A 16583-nucleotide genomic window follows, 5' to 3' on the forward strand; every position below is an offset into this window, starting at 1 on the left:
AGGAGGAGGAGGATCCCTGACCTTGGCATCACCCACTGCTGCTGCCCCAGGCACGAAGCTGAGCCCTGAGTCTGGGGAAGGGATGGCCCAGGAAATAGCACAGGGAAAGGAGTTGTCAGTGCCTCAGTTCCCTCACCTTGGTGCCTGGGGGAAGCCCCAGGGCTCCTTGACTGGGCCAGAATGGAATTGAGCTCCAGGGCTTTGGTCTGAGTGGATCCTTCTGTGGGGTGCAGGTTCTGCTGTGCCCCCAGCTTGGCTCCCAACCCCAGCTTGTGCTCAGAACCTGTGTGAACCCATTGTCCCCAGCGTGTACCTGTGACCCTGTGCCTGCTGGAACCCCTTCCTCTTGCAGGTGAGCCCTGTCCTAGGGCAGGAGCAGGGTAAGAGCCAGGACCTGGCCAGCTGCAGGGCCCTGGGGCTCTCTGGTGCACCCCCACTGCCCCCTCTCCCTCTGTCTCCCATTGTCACCAGGAGCCAGCACCCCAGGGGATTGCTCAGGGTCTTCTGCTGCTCCCTGGACCCCTGGCACATCAGCAGCTGGAGCTGCCTCCCCACACCAGTCAGTCAAAGCCCCTGGTGCTGCTGGTCTGTTCTGGGGAGCAGGGTGTGTGTGATGGGGACTGGTTCATGCTCATCCTGTAGCATCTGGCCCAGCAAATAGTAACTATTAACACAATACAGATTTTATTAATCTTTATTATCAGAATATTCTATTCTCTGTGGCTCTGCTTTGCCTGAGGCTTGGACCCCTCTGCCTGCCACCTTTAGCAGAGAGGGCTGGGTGGGGGTTAGTGCTGACTCCAGCCCTGTGCCCTGCTGGGAGCTCCCTGGGTCTCCTCTGCTGGGCAGACATGGGGCAGTGAGATGGAGCCTCACAGCCCACGTGGGCTTCCCAGGACATATGGGGGGCTGGAAGGCACTTGGTGACAGAGACCCCCCTGAGAGGCCAAGGAAGGGCTCAGCAGCCCCTGAACTCCTGGCTGGAGCTTTGGTCATGGTCCTCAGTGGCCTCACGTTGTCTTGGACCTGGGGGGGAGGCAGGGTGAGGAGGAGTCTCTGCTGGGCACAGAGGCCCCCCCCCATGCCCCACCACTCACTGCTGTGACAGGTTGAGGTCTGGCCAAGCCCCCACGAACGCCAGCTGCTGCTCCAGCTCCGCGATGCGCAGACCGATGTACCCCGAGGACAGCAGCAAGGCCACCATGCTGGGGACAGGCCAGCGTCAGCCAGGGGGCACAGGGTGGCACCAGGGGCTGGGAGCAGTGCCACGGCCAGGCTCCCGTGTGCCGTCCCTGGGGAAGGGTGTCAGGGGAAATGCAGGAATGCCAGCCTGCCAGTGCCAGCCTGGAGAGGCCGTGCAGGGCTCAGTGGGGATGGGGACTCACAGCAGCAGGTAGATGAGGATGATGATGTTGAGAGGGCTCAGCCGGGGTTTTATCCGGGACCAAAGCGCAGTGGCTCTGGCCCAGAGAACGGTGTGGGATCCCCCTGCCAGGATAAGGCAGCGTTAGTGGCACTGAGTCCTTGCTCAGCTCTGCCAGGGTGTAAAGCCTCAGGATCATCCTCCTGTCCCGAGCCCCCTGACTCACCCCAGAGGCCACGTGTCTCTGCTGAGGGCACCCATTCGCTGCTGCTGGGAACCAGCAGGGCCACCCCGTCATCCTCGGCCTCCGCTTGCATCGATCTCAGGTTTGGCTCATCTACAGGTGACCAGGAGACACTCTATGAATGCCCCACGGAGGGGTCTAGGTGTCCTGGGGACACACAGGGCCACAAAGAGCCGACCCTGCACTCCCTGGAGCTGTGGGAGATGCTGGTCGGGGGGGCTCGGGCCGCACGCGTCTGGGGAGGAGAAGCAGAGCCCAGAGCTGCCAGTGGGGCACAAATGTGGGGAGAACACGAGCAGGGCTGTGAGCATGCAGGGGGTGCACCAGGGTGGCCACTCACCCAGGGATTCATTGAGGCTGTTGGGCTCTGGGGTGCTCTGCTCCAGGTCTGACTGGCTCGAGAAAGAGGACAAGCCCCAGTCATGATGTGTGTCCCCAAGGCACCTGCCCCACTGCCATGGGGACATGGGCAGGACTTGATGGGACCCATGTCACCGACAAGAAGGGAGGGTCCTGGGGTCTGCGCTGCCCCGGGCTGGGGCTTTTCATGATTCTCCCTGATGTCTTCCCAGAGGTCACTGCACCAAGCCCACTCCATGCAGGGGACTGGGACCACTCCTCCTCCTGCTGTATCCTCCTGACCTCCATTCCCTGGCCTTACCTGAGACTTCCTAGTGGTTTCCCCATTGCTCAATGAGTCTCGAGGGCTCTGGCCGCTGTCCTGGACAAGGAGAGATGAAGGGAGGTGCCCTGCAATTGATGGATGGAGCCCCTCTCCCCATCCATCCCCACATACCTGCAGGTGTTTGCAGACCGACCTCAGGAGCTGGTACGTGGCCTCTCGCTGGCGCAGTGACACAAAGAGAAACTGCGGGGGGGTGGGAAGGGGATTTCTGCCAGAGCTGTCCCCTTGGCCATGGCCAAGAGCCCAGGGAACCAGGATACTCCAAACAGCCCCAGGTGAGGCTGTCCCCCAGCACTGTCCCTGCTCTCACCTTCTCCCCCTTGGCTGTGCGGATGCTGACTGCGTTGGGCACCAGCAGCGCTGTGTTGGTCTTTTTGAGGGCTGAGATGGAGGCGACAGGGACCACGGCCTGTGCCAGGGGGACAGACAGGCTGTGTCACCGTGTTCCTGGCTGCCACCTGTGCCCCTGTCTGTGCCACCGGCCCAACGCCCGCTCCAGCCCACCTTGATGTCCTTGAGCAGAAGGTTGGAGTGGAAGCAGATGTGGCGTGAGGACACATAGAGGCGGCCGTGGTAGGGCATCTCTCTCTGCCAGGCGCATGAGAAGCAGCCCAGCAGCACGTCCTGCTCGGCGAGCTCCCCAAAGGCCCGGCGGTAGCTGCTGTCCTGCTTGATCAGCTGCGGGAGGTCGGGAGGGTGGTGCTCGGGGCCAGCCCTGGCACCGCCGGCATCCTGCAGCCCCTTGCTCCATCACCACGCCTGCCACAGAACCGGGACGAGCCCTCCCTCGGTCCCCGCCCCAAGAGAGCGTCCAGCCGAGCCCATGGGGCTGGGGTCCTGCTCCTCAGCTCCGGTACCCCAAGACTCACCGAGGGGGATGGGGGTCCCTGCCTGCCCGTGGCCGCCTGCTCTGCCTCCTTGCAGGAGGACTCATAGGTCCGGGATCTGGAAGGAGGCATCAGCGGGGTGACTCGAGGGGCACAAGTGGGATGTGGCGCTGGGGTGCGGGATGGTCCCCGTGAGGTGCAGCACCCACCTGGTGAGCTTGGGCTGCTCCAGCTGGGCACTTCCCCTCTCCTCCAGGCTCCTCCACTGCTTCTCCCCCAGCACCTCCCGTCTGCCGCGCCTCAGCTTCCCCGGCATGAGGGATGAGTCCGACAGCTGGTGGAGAGGCGGCAGGTTGTGGGGACGGTCTACTCCTGCAACACAGCGGATCCCAAAGTCACCAACCTGTCCCTCCACTGGGGAGTACACGGGGACGGGGCTCAGGCCACGCCGGGACGGGAACAGCAGAGGTCACCCGGCCGCATGACCCCTTGCCTGTCCCATGGAATCATGAGCTGGCTGCAACCCCCGTCGGCAGCGGGGCTGGGGTGACGGGGGAAGTGATCCCTGGCCCGGGGGGCGCCGGCCCGGCCACGGCCGGTGCTGGCTGCGGGAGCGCGTGGCCGGTCTGGCTGCAGAGGGGACGGGAAGGCGGCTGCGGTCCCGAACCCACGCGCGACCCCAGAACCCCGTCCCGGCCAGGCCCCGCTCCCCGCGCGGTACCTGCTGGGGGCACAGCCGGCCTCCCCCGTCCCGTCGGAGCTGTCCCGCTCCCACTCCTTCCAGCGCTTCTCCTACTCCGCTGCTGCCTCCTCTTCCTCCTCCTCCTCCTCCTCCTCCTCTCGAGGAAGGGCAGCGGGCGGGGCCGGGCGGCCGCAGCAGGTTCGCAGGGAGCGGCCGGGGCAGCCCCAGCGCGGTGCCGGGGGAACGCGGGACCGGCCAGCTGCTCCCCACACCAGCTGCGAATGCACTCCAGCCGCAGCAGTGCTGAGAACCAGAGCGGCACAGCCGCGCTCCCGCGGCACTCTGCTGTCCTGTGCAGTTCTACGGGCACCCCGCAATCCACGGCACCCCGCAATCCACAGCACCCCGCACACCCGGGACATCCCGCCATGTCACAGCATTGTCCACCCGGTGCCCGCTCCCCCGCTGCTGCCCCGGCCCCCAGTGACAGGCAGTGCTGGGGGCACGTCCGCCCCTCGCCCGGGGGGTTTCTGCCGTGGGACGGGACCCCAAAAGGGAAGTGGGGAGGAGGGAAGGGCCGCGGCCGGGCCGGGGGCGCTGGGCCGAGCCGAGACCGCGCTGTCCCCGCCGGCCCGGGGCCGGTGCGAAGGCCGCGGACCGATCCCGGCTCACCCTCTGCTCTCTGGACCGGGGCTGATAACGCCCTGCCCGCAGCGAGGAGCGGCCATAAGTCCGGGCCGGCCCGAGGGGGCTGCGCCCACCGCACTCTCAGGTTCCCACTCCCTCCGCCGGGATCCCGTTCCATTCCCCCACACCGGGCACACTCGGGGTGTCACCACTGCCCTTGGCGACACCCTGTCACACCCGGCAGCCCCCTCCCTCACCCCGCACTCGCGCCCTGCTGTGCCACACAGCCCCACGCAAGGACCTGTGTGAGCGGGCACAGGGCATGGGCAGGGGGCCATGGAGCCCCTCTGCTCTGGGGACAGGCTGGCAGAGCTGGGGATGCTCAGCTGGAGAAGAGAAGGCTCCAGGGAGAGCTCAGAGCCCCTGGCAGGGCCTAAAGGGGCTCCAGGAGAGCTGGAGAGGGACTGGGGACAAGGGATGGAGGGACAGGACACAGGGAATGGCTGTCACTGCCAGAGGGCAGGGCTGGATGGGATATTGGGCAGGAATTGTTCCCTGGGAGGGTGGGGAGCCCTGGCACAGGGTGCCCAGAGCAGCTGTGGCTGCCCCTGGATCCCTGGCAGTGTCCCAGGCCAGGCTGGACATTGGGGCTGGAGCAGCCTGGGACAGTGGAATTTGAACGGGATGAGCTTTAAGGTCCCACCCAACCCAAACCATTCCATGGGTTATGCACAAACCCCCGGCAGCCTCCTGCTCACACACAGCATATCCCTGCACACTCGTGTGAGCACACAGGACAGAACACACACACACACACACACACACACACACATTTACACACACAAAGACACGCACATATGCATACACACATTTACACATACAATTTACACACACACACTCTCACATTTACACACACACACACACGTTTACACACACACACATTTGCACACTCGCACACTCACACTGACACACACATTTACACATTTAGTCACACACACACACATCACGCATTTACACACACACATTTACACACATCTGCACACATTTACACACATTTGTACACAATCACATTTATACACATTTACACATATTTGCAAACACACCTTACACACAATCACATTTACACACACATTTACACACACACACACACTCACACACACACACTCACATTTACACACATCTGCACACATTTACACACTCACATATTTAGACACATACTCACATTTACACTAATCCACACACATTTACAAACACACATTTACACACAATCACATTTACACACATTTACAGTCACACACACTCATATCGGCACACAACCCGCTCATTCTTAGTCCCCGCCCCCACGGTGCGCGGGCCGCCCCCATTGGCTGTCCTGTCTCGGGAGGGGCGGGGCCCCATTGGCTGTTCTGTCCCGGGGAGCGGGGCCCCCATTGGCTGTCCTGTCCTGGGGGCGGGGCCCCCCGCAGGGACCAATCATTTGTGTCCGCCGCCGCCATGGCCGCTGAGGGCGGCTGCCCTTACCGCCCTGCTCCTCAGGACGCCGCTCTCTGAGGCGCCGGGCCCCCTCCGAGCCTTGTGCGCGTCCCAAACGTGCTCCAGCCCCAGAGCTGAGCCCACCCCCATCCCAGCACCATCAGCACTGCGCTTAGTTTTTTTCTTTCCTTCTCCTCTTCCTTTATAAAGTGCCGTTTGTACGTATTGGCCTTACAAAAGCAGGTTAAAACCTTGGTCCGGGCGCTCCCCTGTTGTGGGGCTGCTCCGGCCCGGCCTAGGCCCTTCTAGTGTTCATTGTGCAGTGAGAGGTGACGCTGCACCGCACCAGGGACAGCCTTCATCGGCCCGGTGGGGTCTGGAACACGAGTTCGGGATGGGGACACGAGTCCAGGGTGGGAATACGAGTCCAGTGCAAGGAGACAGGGAGGGGGTCACCCCCCTCCCCCGAGCCCAGTGGTCCCCAGTGCAGGGCACCCTCCAGGCTCAGCGTGTGGCACCGCGGTGGCTGAGGACACAGCCCTGAGGACACAGCCCTGAGGACACGGTGGCCAAGGACATGGTGGCCAAGGACGCAGCCCTGCTCAGTTGATGGTGCTGCTCTGGCTCTCTCCCTCGGCGCTCCCAGAGCCACTTTCAGGGGTCCTTGCGCTGCTCAGCCCCTGCAGACTGACAGCACCTGGAGGAAGAGGAGGAAGGAACAGGTCAGGAAAGATGGCAGCGTGGGGTGACCCACAGGCGCTGCCTTGGCCTTCTTGGACTCTTCTGCAAGCACCAGGGCCTGACCCAGCAGGGCCCCAAGCTGCACGAGGGGTCTGTCCTGTTCCACCACCCCACAGCAAGGCACAGGCAACCAGAGAGGCATAACAGGCACTGAGCAGGGGTGTTGGCTCCCCAGCCTGGCAAAGGTGACCTCACTGTCCCCCACATTTGCTGCCAGCACATCGAGCTGCCCCTGACACCCCTTGGAGCCCCAGGGCCAGCGTGGCCCTGATTGGGCCAGGGGAGTGTTGTTCCCCAGAAGGGCACAGCAAGCAGACACAGCCCCTCTCTGGGGATAGCAGCAGAAGCAGGACAATGGCTCAGCCCTGTGTCCTACCATGAGGATTCCCCTGCAAGCATGGCCGCAGCCAGCCCAGTGACGACAGGGCCATCTGCAAAGACACCGTGGCTTTAGCTCAGGCTGGCACTGAGCACGGAGCTCCCAGTGCCCCCAGCCCCACACCGGGCTGCCCCCAGGCCCTCAGCCCCACTCACGGTAGCGGATCTGGATGGGCCACACCATGATGCAGCACAGCGTGGCCACAGCAGCAACGGCCACGCCGCCCGTGGCCAGCACCATCACCCAGCGGTAGAAGCTGACACAGGCAGGGCAGCACAGCTCAGTCCTGTGAGGACAGGCAGGGACGTGGTTACAGGCTGGGACTGGAGTCCTAGGCTACAGGCTAGGACAAGGGGGAATGGCTTCCCACTACACTACCAGAGGGCAGGTTAGGTGGGGATATTGAGAAGGAATTCCTCCCTGTGAGGGTGGGGAGGCCCTGGCACAAGTTGCCCACAGCAGCTGTGGCTACCCCATCCCTAGAAGTCTTCCAGTCCAGGTGGGACAGGGCTTGGAGCAACCTAGTGTAGTGGAAGTGTCCCTGCCCATGGCAGGGGGTGGAAGGAGATGAGCTTTGAGGTCCCTTCCAATCCAAACTGGTTCCCTCCCGTGCCTTTTGCTCAGTGCAATACAACACCAACCCTGGAATATTTCCTCGTGGCCCCCAAGAGTGGGGGTCCCAGGTCTGCAGAGGTGCTTACGGGCAGGGGTGCAGGTTCTGGATCATCACAACAGCCAGGCCATTGGCCATCTTGTCCGTGAAGCTCATGGCACCGTAGACAAACGCACTGCTGTGCTGTGGGAGGAGAGGGCACACGCTGTGCCGTGCTGGGCCACGCAGCCCTGTGTGCCCCCTCATGGGCAGAGCCCTCACTGCAGCAGAGCAGCACTCACAGGGCTGCCCAGCTGAGCCCACTCCCAGCACCTCCATCCCCTGTCCCTAACCAGTGCCCACCCAGAGTGTGAGTTCTGTGCCTGCTGTGACCCCCACCCCATCCCATCCCACCAGCAGCAGTGGCCGTACCGTATTGGTGCCAATGAGATCTGCAGTCATAGACAGGGACGTGACCAGGATTGTGGCTGAGCCGGCCCCGAGCAGCACTGCCAGCCCGTAGATCTCATCTCCTATTGGCCTGGCCAGGGCCACCCAGGAGGCGAAGGCCAGGACCACCAGGATGCCCACAAAGTAAGTCAGCTGCAATGGGGATGGGCAGAGGGAGAAGGGGGAGTTCAGACATCAGCTGGCACTCGGTGAGGGAGGAGCAAGCAGAGAGGGCACAGGGCCAGCATTGCCCAGGACTCAGGAGGAACAGCCCTGGCTCTATCCCAGCTGTATTTAAACAAGGAGACCCCAAAAGCAGGTCCTTGCTGTGCTCCAGGCTGTTCTGCAGCCCAAGGGTTCAGCCCTGGGAGAGTTGTGGGAGCGTGTCTGTGAGGGCAGGGGACACTCCACAGCCACCCAACAGCATGGAGGGGACACACTGTGGGGGCAGATCCCTCAAGCTGGCATTGCAGACCATGTGCCCACCCAGACCAGTGTAACCAGACCCCCCCTCTGCCCCTGCTGGCACCACAGGCCTCTGCAGCCCAGTCAGGCCTGTATGGGACATGCTAACTCTGGGCCAGCATTGCCTTCCCCAGCCCCAGGGATGTACAAGACAGGCCCCTGTTCCCACCCCTGCCCATCATCCCCAGACCCAGTAGGACCCAGACCCCATCCCTGCCCACCACCTCCAGTCACAGCAGGATCTATGCTGCAGTGGGTGGTTGCTGGCAGAGGGTTCATGAGGGGTCCTGGCTCTCCAGCTCAGGTGTGCCAGGAGCTTTGCTCACAGCCAAGATTTGGCCCTTGGACCTCTCCTGGGGTCAAACTCCAACCTCTCCAACACCCTGGACTCACATTCCGACCAATCCATTTGTTCACAGGCTTCATGAGGAATGAGGAGAGGAACCCACTGACGTACATCACTAGGGGAATGGTAGCAATGTACTTCTGCAAGGGACAAACACAGCGAGGAGATGAGCCCCAGGCCACATCAGGACACCTTCCCACGTGCCCCTGGACCTGCCCTGTTCCCACCTTGGAGAGCAGCAGCGAGTTGGTGAGGTACATGGCGATGTAGGTCTGGGACAGATTGACGATGAGGCGAGTGGCCATGTAGAGCACTGCAACCTGGGAGGGGAAAGGCCAGGGCATCACTGCTCAGCCTGTGGGAAGGACCTTCCCTGCCCAGCTGTCATGGTGCAGGTGCCCAGCAGGAAGGGGATGGCCCCTTTGAGGTGGTGGGTGGATGCCCAGAACAGCCCCTCTCTCCATCCTCACCCACACCTGGACAAGTCCTGTGGCTGCAGGACACCCAGGGTGCCCAGGCAGGGCAGCAGCCCAGGCCAGGGGAGCCTGTGCAGCCGTACCTGGTAGAAGGAGGGCTGCAGCAGCCAGTCCTTCCAGAGCAGCAGCGGGCGCGCGGGGCCTGCGGGCTCCTTGTGCAGCAGCGGGGTGCTCTCCTCTGGCTCAGGCAGCACCCCTGCTGGGTATGGCTTCTCCTTGGTGCCCAGGTGGAAGATGAGGGAGAACACAGCCCCCAGCCCCACCACGATGAGGGCCAAGTTCTGGTGAGGAATAGGGGTGAGCACAGCAGTGAGGGCAGCCCACCATTAGCCCCCATCAGTGTGGAGGGGAAGGATGAGTGCCCAAACCCCAGGGAGTGCTTCGTGTGGCTCTTGCCCAGTTGGTGAGGTTTTAGGGCATTGCCCCCTGAATCACCTCCCCAGGTTAGCCATGGGAACAGAGAACCCCAGGGACTGTGCCTTGCCACTCACCCGGAAAACATGGATGTCCTGTGGGCCCAGGTGCTCCATATGGTCGGGCTGGTCCATCTGGAAGTTCAGCAGGAGCCAGGTCAGGCCATACACAGTGATGTTTGCCATGACAGTGAAGGCATACCTGAGCAGAAGGAAACCTTGGGGTGATGCAGAAGGACAAGAATGGGGACAGCACAGCAGGACACCTCTGCTCACAGCTGCCCTCCAAGCCAGATGTGCTATAGCCTCTGCATCCCAGTGTCATAGCTGACATGACACCTCTGAGGGCACAAGGCTCCTGGCCAGGCATCAGTCTTACTGCTGCAACTCCCAGTGTGCCCAGTCCAAGCCTCAGGGCATGACTGGGAGAAAACCAATATCCCTACAGCCAGTCTGTTTCCCCTCCAGGCACAGCTCACCTCTGCTTCAAGGATGCCATGAGCTGCCTGACCCAGTGCCCCCAGAGTGGGAGCACTTGGACCACAGTTACCCCACATCCTCACTGCTCACCCTGCTCCACGGGATAAACATCCCATCCCACATCCTGATCCTGACAGAGATGAGCCAAGTGCACTGCCCACCCGGCCCTGGAGACATCTCACCTCTAGAACAGTCCCTAGGACAGTGTCCAGCTCTCCTTGAGGGCATCTGGGAGGGACAGTCCCTCTCCTAAATTCCAACATCTATTCCCAAAGGAGAAATGTCCCCAGCTCAGGGAAGTGTCCCATGTGCTGTGTCACTGACATCCCTGCCATCAAGTCATTCCTTCCTGGCAGCAAAGGCTTTGGGCCACCAACCCAAGACCAGTGTCCTTTGGCACATTCCACAGGACACCCACACGGCCCAGTCCTTGTCCTGCCATGCCAAGGTCTCTGGTGTGCCACAGCACCCAGGGACCTCCTGTCACACAGTGATGGCACCCACCATGGGCAGGGCAGCTCCCCCACGCCCAGGGGACCCCCAGGTGTGTCTGTGCTCACCTGAAAGCCGTGAGCTCCACCTTCCCATGGTCACTGCTCACCAGCTCGGGGATGAGGGCTAGGTGGGACACCTGCGTGGCTGCCCAGCCAAACTGGAAGATGACAATGAAGGGGAGGTAGTAGATGAAGGCTGCCCACTGTGGAGTGCTCTCCCTGCAGGCCAGGCAGGGGCTGAAGACAAAGGGAAAGGACACGAGGACACAGGTGGTGCCTGAGGAGAGAGTGGAGCAGTGAGAGGCTGCACACCTGGCTGGGACTCCAATGTGACACAGACAGCACTCTCCAGGACAGGTTCTACCCCAGCCAGGTGAGATACATGGAACTCCAGACACCACCTCAGCATCCCTGAGCATGTCCTGCACAAGGAATGTCCTTCCCTTTGGCACCCAGCACAGACAGACACCCCCCCCCAGTCAAGGTCCTTCCCCAGCACAGTGCTGGCACTGCTCTGTCCCCTCAAGACTCATGACAGACCCTCAGTGTCACACCCACAGACACCAAGAGGTTCTCACTGTCCCCAGGGGCAGATAACCAATCAGATAACCCCTCCCTGCTGTGTGCCCAAGGTGATATGGCACCCCTAGGCTGGGAGGGCTCTGGCTGTCCCATGGGCACTGGCACCCCCTCTGTCTCCATGTCCCCTCTCCCGTGGGGCTGGCAGAGAGAACTGTGCTTCTGCCACGCTCACAGACATCAGCCACAGCATGACAGGGTGACACACAGCCATGGGGGGCTCTGGGAAGGCCCTGCTGAGTCAGGGACACCAGAGCCAGGCTCCTCCCTCAGGGACACAGCCTGGTGTAGGGACCCTACGTGGGGCAGTCAGGCCAGCCTGGCCTTTCACTTCCCTTTCCCAAAGTTACAGTCTATCTGCCAAGCAGCTCCACAGGCCCCGATGTAAAGCCTGGTGCCCTGTGCCACATGTCCCCCTGTACTGTCCTACATGTCCCCAGCTTCACTGGGTGCTGATGAAGAGCTATTCCTACAGCTGAGGGTAATCTGCTTTGCCAGATCCTCAAGGTACCCTCTCCACTTTGCAAGAACCTCTGTTCCTCATGAGTGATTCCTCTTCCTCCCACCTATGAAGGAGAATTCCTCCTCCTCCTCATCCTTGCTCCCTCACAGCACAGCCATGCAAGCCAGGTCAAAGCCAAGGGCAGTGACAATCCCAGCCCAGCCTCATCCATCCCACCAAGGGATACTGCCTCCCCACACTGGCTCACAGTCAGCTTTGGTGCTCCAGGAGCTCTGAAGCACAGGGGACTCAGGCACATGTGGTGCCTGTACCCCAGACAAATCAGACACAGGAAGGTCCATGAAGGGTCAAACCAGCCCAGATCCTCTCTGTTCCCTGGGTTATAATTGGGCCCATATGAGGGGTGAGGGCTCCCAGGGGAGCCCTGGGGCAGGAGCTGTGGGACCTGGCTGCTGCAGCCTCCAGGGCTGCTCCTGTGCCCACCCATGAGCCATCACCACCAGCACACAACGGGAGTGTCACCTCCTCCTCCTCGTGGTCCCCTGGAACAGGCAGTGTCACCACCAGGGTCACCCCACTGGCTACCCCACAGAGCTGTGCTCCTCTGGCACAGGGCTGAACCCCAATACCCATGTACACCAAGTGCCCAGGAGTGGCTGCACTGAGTCAGAGGGATCCTGGGGACCCCCTGCTCAGCCAAGGGGGCCATGGGAGCCCCTCTAAGACCATTCTGCCCATCTGTGCAGCACCCCTGGGCAGGCAAAAACCCAGGTTAACATCTCTGACTCCGTGGGGCAGGATCATGAGAATGCCGGGCTGCTCGGCACCTGGGGCAGGGATTTTGGGACAGCACTGCCAGACAGGCTGAGACAGGCAGCAAAGTGGTGCTTACCCTTCCTCCCCGAGGGGCAGGATCACAAGAATGCCAGGCTGCTCAGCACAGGCGCCTGGGGCAGGAATTTTGGGACAGCACTGTCAGACAGGCTGAGACAGGCAGCAAAGAGACGCTTACCCTTCCTCCCCACTGTGTCAGGAAGCTGGACCCCATAAAAGAGCTGGCGAGCAGGCAGGGACACTCGGGACTGCCTGTGGGAACACCCGGGACCGCCGCGGTGGGAAGATGCCACTGATCTCACCGCTGACTCGTGGTGTCTCCCCCACCCCGAGGATGCGGTTTCACAGCGTTTCCTCTGATCTGAGCACGGGTTTGCCACCGGACGAGACACCCCGCTCCCACACAACACCCCTCTCTGCAGCGTGACCCAGAGAGCCGGGCGGCCCCGGCACAGCCGGCTCGGGAGGGTCTGTCCCCGCCACTGGTCACTCTGTGTTCAGCCAAGGCGGGCGCCAGGGAAGCCCCTGCCTTGGGAATAATCCATCCTCCAGCCTGGAAAGCAGCCTGCATCCCTGCTCCGGCCTGCCCTGGGCTGTGCTGTGCTCCCTGCAGCCCCCGTGCAAGGCCCGAGTTAGGACTTCCCCTCTGTGCTGGCGGGGCAGCCCCCGGCTGGAGCGGGGGGAGGAAACTGCTGCGGCCACTTCCCTAAACCAGGACGCCGATGCGGCTCACACTGGGGCAGGGTGAAGCTGCCCCTTCAGCACTCTCTCTGACTCACCAAGGCAAGCTCCGGCGAGGTCAGACGCCTTATCAGGTTGCTGTTGGGTTGCACAAAGCGTTGGCCAAGATAAATTTGGGATCAAGATAAGAGGACCCACACTGCAACCGTCCTCCCTCCACTCGGGTCTGCTCTGAGCGAGGCAGCGCCCGGCTGTTACTGAGGGTTGTTATCAATGGCCATTTCTTCCACCAACTGCCCCGTCCCCAGTGCCAACTAAGCAGGACGTGCAGGCTCCTGCACCAGTCACAGCACAAGGACCCTTCTGCAGGCCATGCTGTCCCCTCAGAGCGGGACCTCGATAAATGGATCCCCACCAGCCCCTGCACTCCGTTGCATTTTTTGACCCAGGACACAATGGAAGAGAAACCTGACAGTAATTCCTGTGAGCCAGAGCTGCCTGTGTATCCCATGGCCGTACTCCACTGCTGCCTCCTGGAGTGCACAGCCCCAGCACTGCCAAGGGCCCCATGCCATAGGGTCCCCCCCTGGGGACACCGAGAACTGCTCAGGAAGCACCTGGGCTTTTGGGAAAGCCCAGATTTTACTGCTGGTCTGGACTGACTGCATCTCCAAGCTACTGAGAAAGATCTGAGGTGGCTCGCTGCCACCCACACATACAAAGCCCAAGGGACAGCGGGGAGCCCCCTGGGTGGGATGGTGCCCAGGCAGGACAGGGATACCATGGTGCCCCTTCTCCATCCAGGCTCAGCATCCAGCTGTCCCATACACACAGATCATCTCTGTCCCCACTTCACTGCCACAGGGGGTCCCAGAAAGGCACCTCCCCGGCTATCCCCTCCTCACAAGGCAGTCCAGACCCATCTCCTGTCATACAGGGCAATGCCAACACACCAGAGCCCCTTCACCCTCCACAGGGCACCCCTAAAGCCCCCAGGGCAGCTCCCCCTTCCATCGAGGAACTGCTCCCTTCTACCCCAGGGCACACCTCTGGGGCTGCCCCTCTCCATCTGGGGGGACCCTCCCCACTGCCACATGACCCCACCTTCACTGCCACATGATGGTCCCCCTCCTCAGAAAGGATCCCACATCTCCAGGGAGATCTCCATGCCACAAGGCACCCTGGTTTCTCCCTGCTCCAGGGAACCCTCAAGGCTAATCCCCCAACCCAGAAAGGCACCTTTGGTCTTGTTCCCCCTCTTCCAGGGCACCCCAGAAAAGTACCCCGGGGCTGATCCTGTACCCCAGAGAGGCTCCTCCCCACACAAGGCCCCCCAGCAGAATGCCCCTCACCTATGCCCCCCCCAGCAGAGCTGCTTGGGCCCAACTCACTCCCCCAGCATGCCCCGTTGTCCCCCTCCCTGGGCATCCTAGAAAGGTTCCCCCAGGGTCATCCCTTTCTTCTTAGGGCATCCCAGAAAGATTCACCTGGATAGCTCCCAGTCAGAAAGGCTCTTTAGGGCTACCCTTCTCCCTTCTGGGCACCCCAGCAGGGTGTTGCTCACCCCCGGCACCCCAGAAAAGCTCCTCCAGGCTTACCCATTTTCATGTTACCTTGGATAGGCATCCTTAGTCCACTCCCTCAGGGCACCCCAGAAAGGCTCCCCCAGGGCCATCATCTCCACTTAGAACACCCCAGAAAGGCTCCCCCAGGTGATCCACAACTCAGAGCACCACAGAAAGTCTCCCTCACAGCCATACTCCTCCCCTAACCAAAGCCCCTCTCTTACCCATCTCTCTTCTTTGGCACCCCAGCAGTGTATCCCAGCCATGGCACCCCAGAAAGGCTCTCCATGGCCATTCATCTCCATCCGAGCCACCGCAGAAAGGCTGCCCTGGGGCCGCCCATTTTCACCTGAGACACCTTGGATAGGTACCCTTGGGCCACCCCAGAAACGTTCCCCCACGTGTCCTTCAGCACAGAACAACACACTAAGGTCCCCCCGGGGGACCATCCCTCTGCACATAGAGCATCCTAGAAGGGCTCTGGATGTCCCCCAACACAGACACCCCAAAAAGGCTCGCCCCGGGGAGACCGTTCACTTAGAGCATCCCAGAAAGGCTCCCCCGGGTGTCCCCCATCCAAAGCACCCCATCAAGGCCTCTCAGGGTCACCGCCCTCCACCCCGGGCACCCCAGAGAGGCTCTCCCGGGGTCAGCCCTCTCCACCCAGCTCCCCCCACCAGAGCTCCCGGTCCCTCGCACCCACCGGCCAGGTGCCAGCCCTTCCTGCGCCCGCAGCGGCCGCAGCCGTGGGCCCGGTCGGCCTCGAAGCCGAGCAGGGGCGTGCAGAGCCCGTCGGCCACCTGCCCGGCGAGGAGCAGCCCGCCGGCCGCGCCGTGCCCGTAGCCCAGCACGGCGTGCAGGAAGGGCAGCAGGTAAGTGAACCACAGCGCCGAGCACGCGTCGTTCAGGAAGTGCCCGCACGCGAAGCTGAGCCGCGCCCGCAGCGGCAGCGCCGGGCCCGGGGACTGCGGCGGCTCCGCCATGGCCCGGCCAGAGCCCGCGGGGACAGCGGCGGGACAGCGGCGGGACGGGCCCGGCAGGGAACGGGAGGGAGGGAATGGGAGGGGACAGGGAGGGACAGGGAGGGACAGGGAGGGAGGAGGGAGGAGATGGCAGGGACAGGGTGGGACCTCCCGCGAGCGGAGATCTCCGCATCCCCCGAGCCGGCGCGTCCTGGGCGGGGAGAGCGGGGAGAGCGGGGCATGATCCGGGCAGGGGGGAGGCGGGAGGGGGTGGGCGCCCAGCTACACCAGTGCTGTCCCCGCGCCGATCCCAGGAGCTCCACTGCTGTCCCCACACTGCTCCCAGACACATCACAGCTGCTCCCAGTCACACCAGTGCTGCTGTAACAGTTGCATTGCCCAGACAAGGGAATGTCCCAGTCACTCCAGTGACACTGCTCCCAGTGACCTCAATACACACCCTAGCAAGGGGATGGTCTCCATGCTGTCAGTAGGCACCCCAGCATTCCAGTGACACCAGTACACCCCCTCTGCTCCCAATAACCCCGGCATTGATGTGAGGCATCCCAATAATGCCTGCAGTTGCCCGAGTTCCAATGATCCGAGTACATCATCACACTGCTCCCAGTCACCCCAATAGCCCAGTATGCACCGAGTGGGGAGTATGCACAGGAGTGAGGGTACAGGGATTGTGGGCACTGGAACCAGTAGAGATGAGGGTGACTGGGACGCTGGGATGGCTACCCCCTGCTTGGATGTGTA

General features: G+C 62.3%; 3 protein-coding genes across 3 annotated transcripts in view; 1 reads left to right on the plus strand and 2 right to left on the minus strand.

Moving 5' to 3' along the window:
• The window catches only part of HMG20B (high mobility group 20B), a 47237-nt gene that overhangs the window by 23149 nt on the left and 7505 nt on the right, over positions 1-16583 (plus strand). The window lies entirely within an intron of this gene.
• On the minus strand, positions 1094-3936 carry LOC306813073 (uncharacterized protein; the record flags this gene model as incomplete). Its single annotated transcript, XM_079328111.1, has 11 exons — positions 3841-3936; positions 3329-3491; positions 3162-3237; positions 2797-2970; positions 2603-2701; positions 2404-2475; positions 2269-2328; positions 1948-1999; positions 1590-1700; positions 1386-1488; positions 1094-1205 (listed from the first exon to the last, which is right to left on the minus strand). The coding sequence occupies exons 2-11, from the start codon at positions 3433-3435 to the stop codon at positions 1094-1096; spliced, it is 966 nt and encodes a 321-aa protein (XP_079184237.1). The 5' UTR covers positions 3436-3491; positions 3841-3936.
• Positions 6064-16015, minus strand: MFSD12 (major facilitator superfamily domain containing 12). Its single transcript, XM_079328576.1, has 10 exons — positions 15563-16015; positions 10804-11014; positions 9842-9965; positions 9434-9631; positions 9102-9194; positions 8922-9014; positions 8046-8216; positions 7723-7817; positions 7177-7307; positions 6064-6598 (listed from the first exon to the last, which is right to left on the minus strand). The coding sequence occupies exons 1-10, from the start codon at positions 15840-15842 to the stop codon at positions 6504-6506; spliced, it is 1491 nt and encodes a 496-aa protein (XP_079184702.1). The 5' UTR covers positions 15843-16015; the 3' UTR covers positions 6064-6503.

This window comes from Erithacus rubecula (genome assembly GCF_903797595.1).
Source record: "Erithacus rubecula genome assembly, chromosome: 28".
Lineage (NCBI taxonomy): Eukaryota > Metazoa > Chordata > Aves > Passeriformes > Muscicapidae > Erithacus > Erithacus rubecula.

Bases quoted from the DNA above. Each gene is read 5' to 3' on its own strand.
- MFSD12 (XM_079328576.1), bottom strand. From the start codon at position 15,842: ATGGCGGAGCCGCCGCAGTCCCCGGGCCCGGCGCTGCCGCTGCGGGCG. The intron at 7,308-7,722 runs GTAAGCACCTCT...CTGTCCTCACAG, and splicing joins CAGAACCTGCACCCCTGCCC to GACTGAGCTGTGCTGCCCTG. The intron at 6,599-7,176 runs GTGAGTGGGGCT...CTCTTCCTCCAG, and splicing joins GCCCATCCAGATCCGCTACC to GTGCTGTCAGTCTGCAGGGG.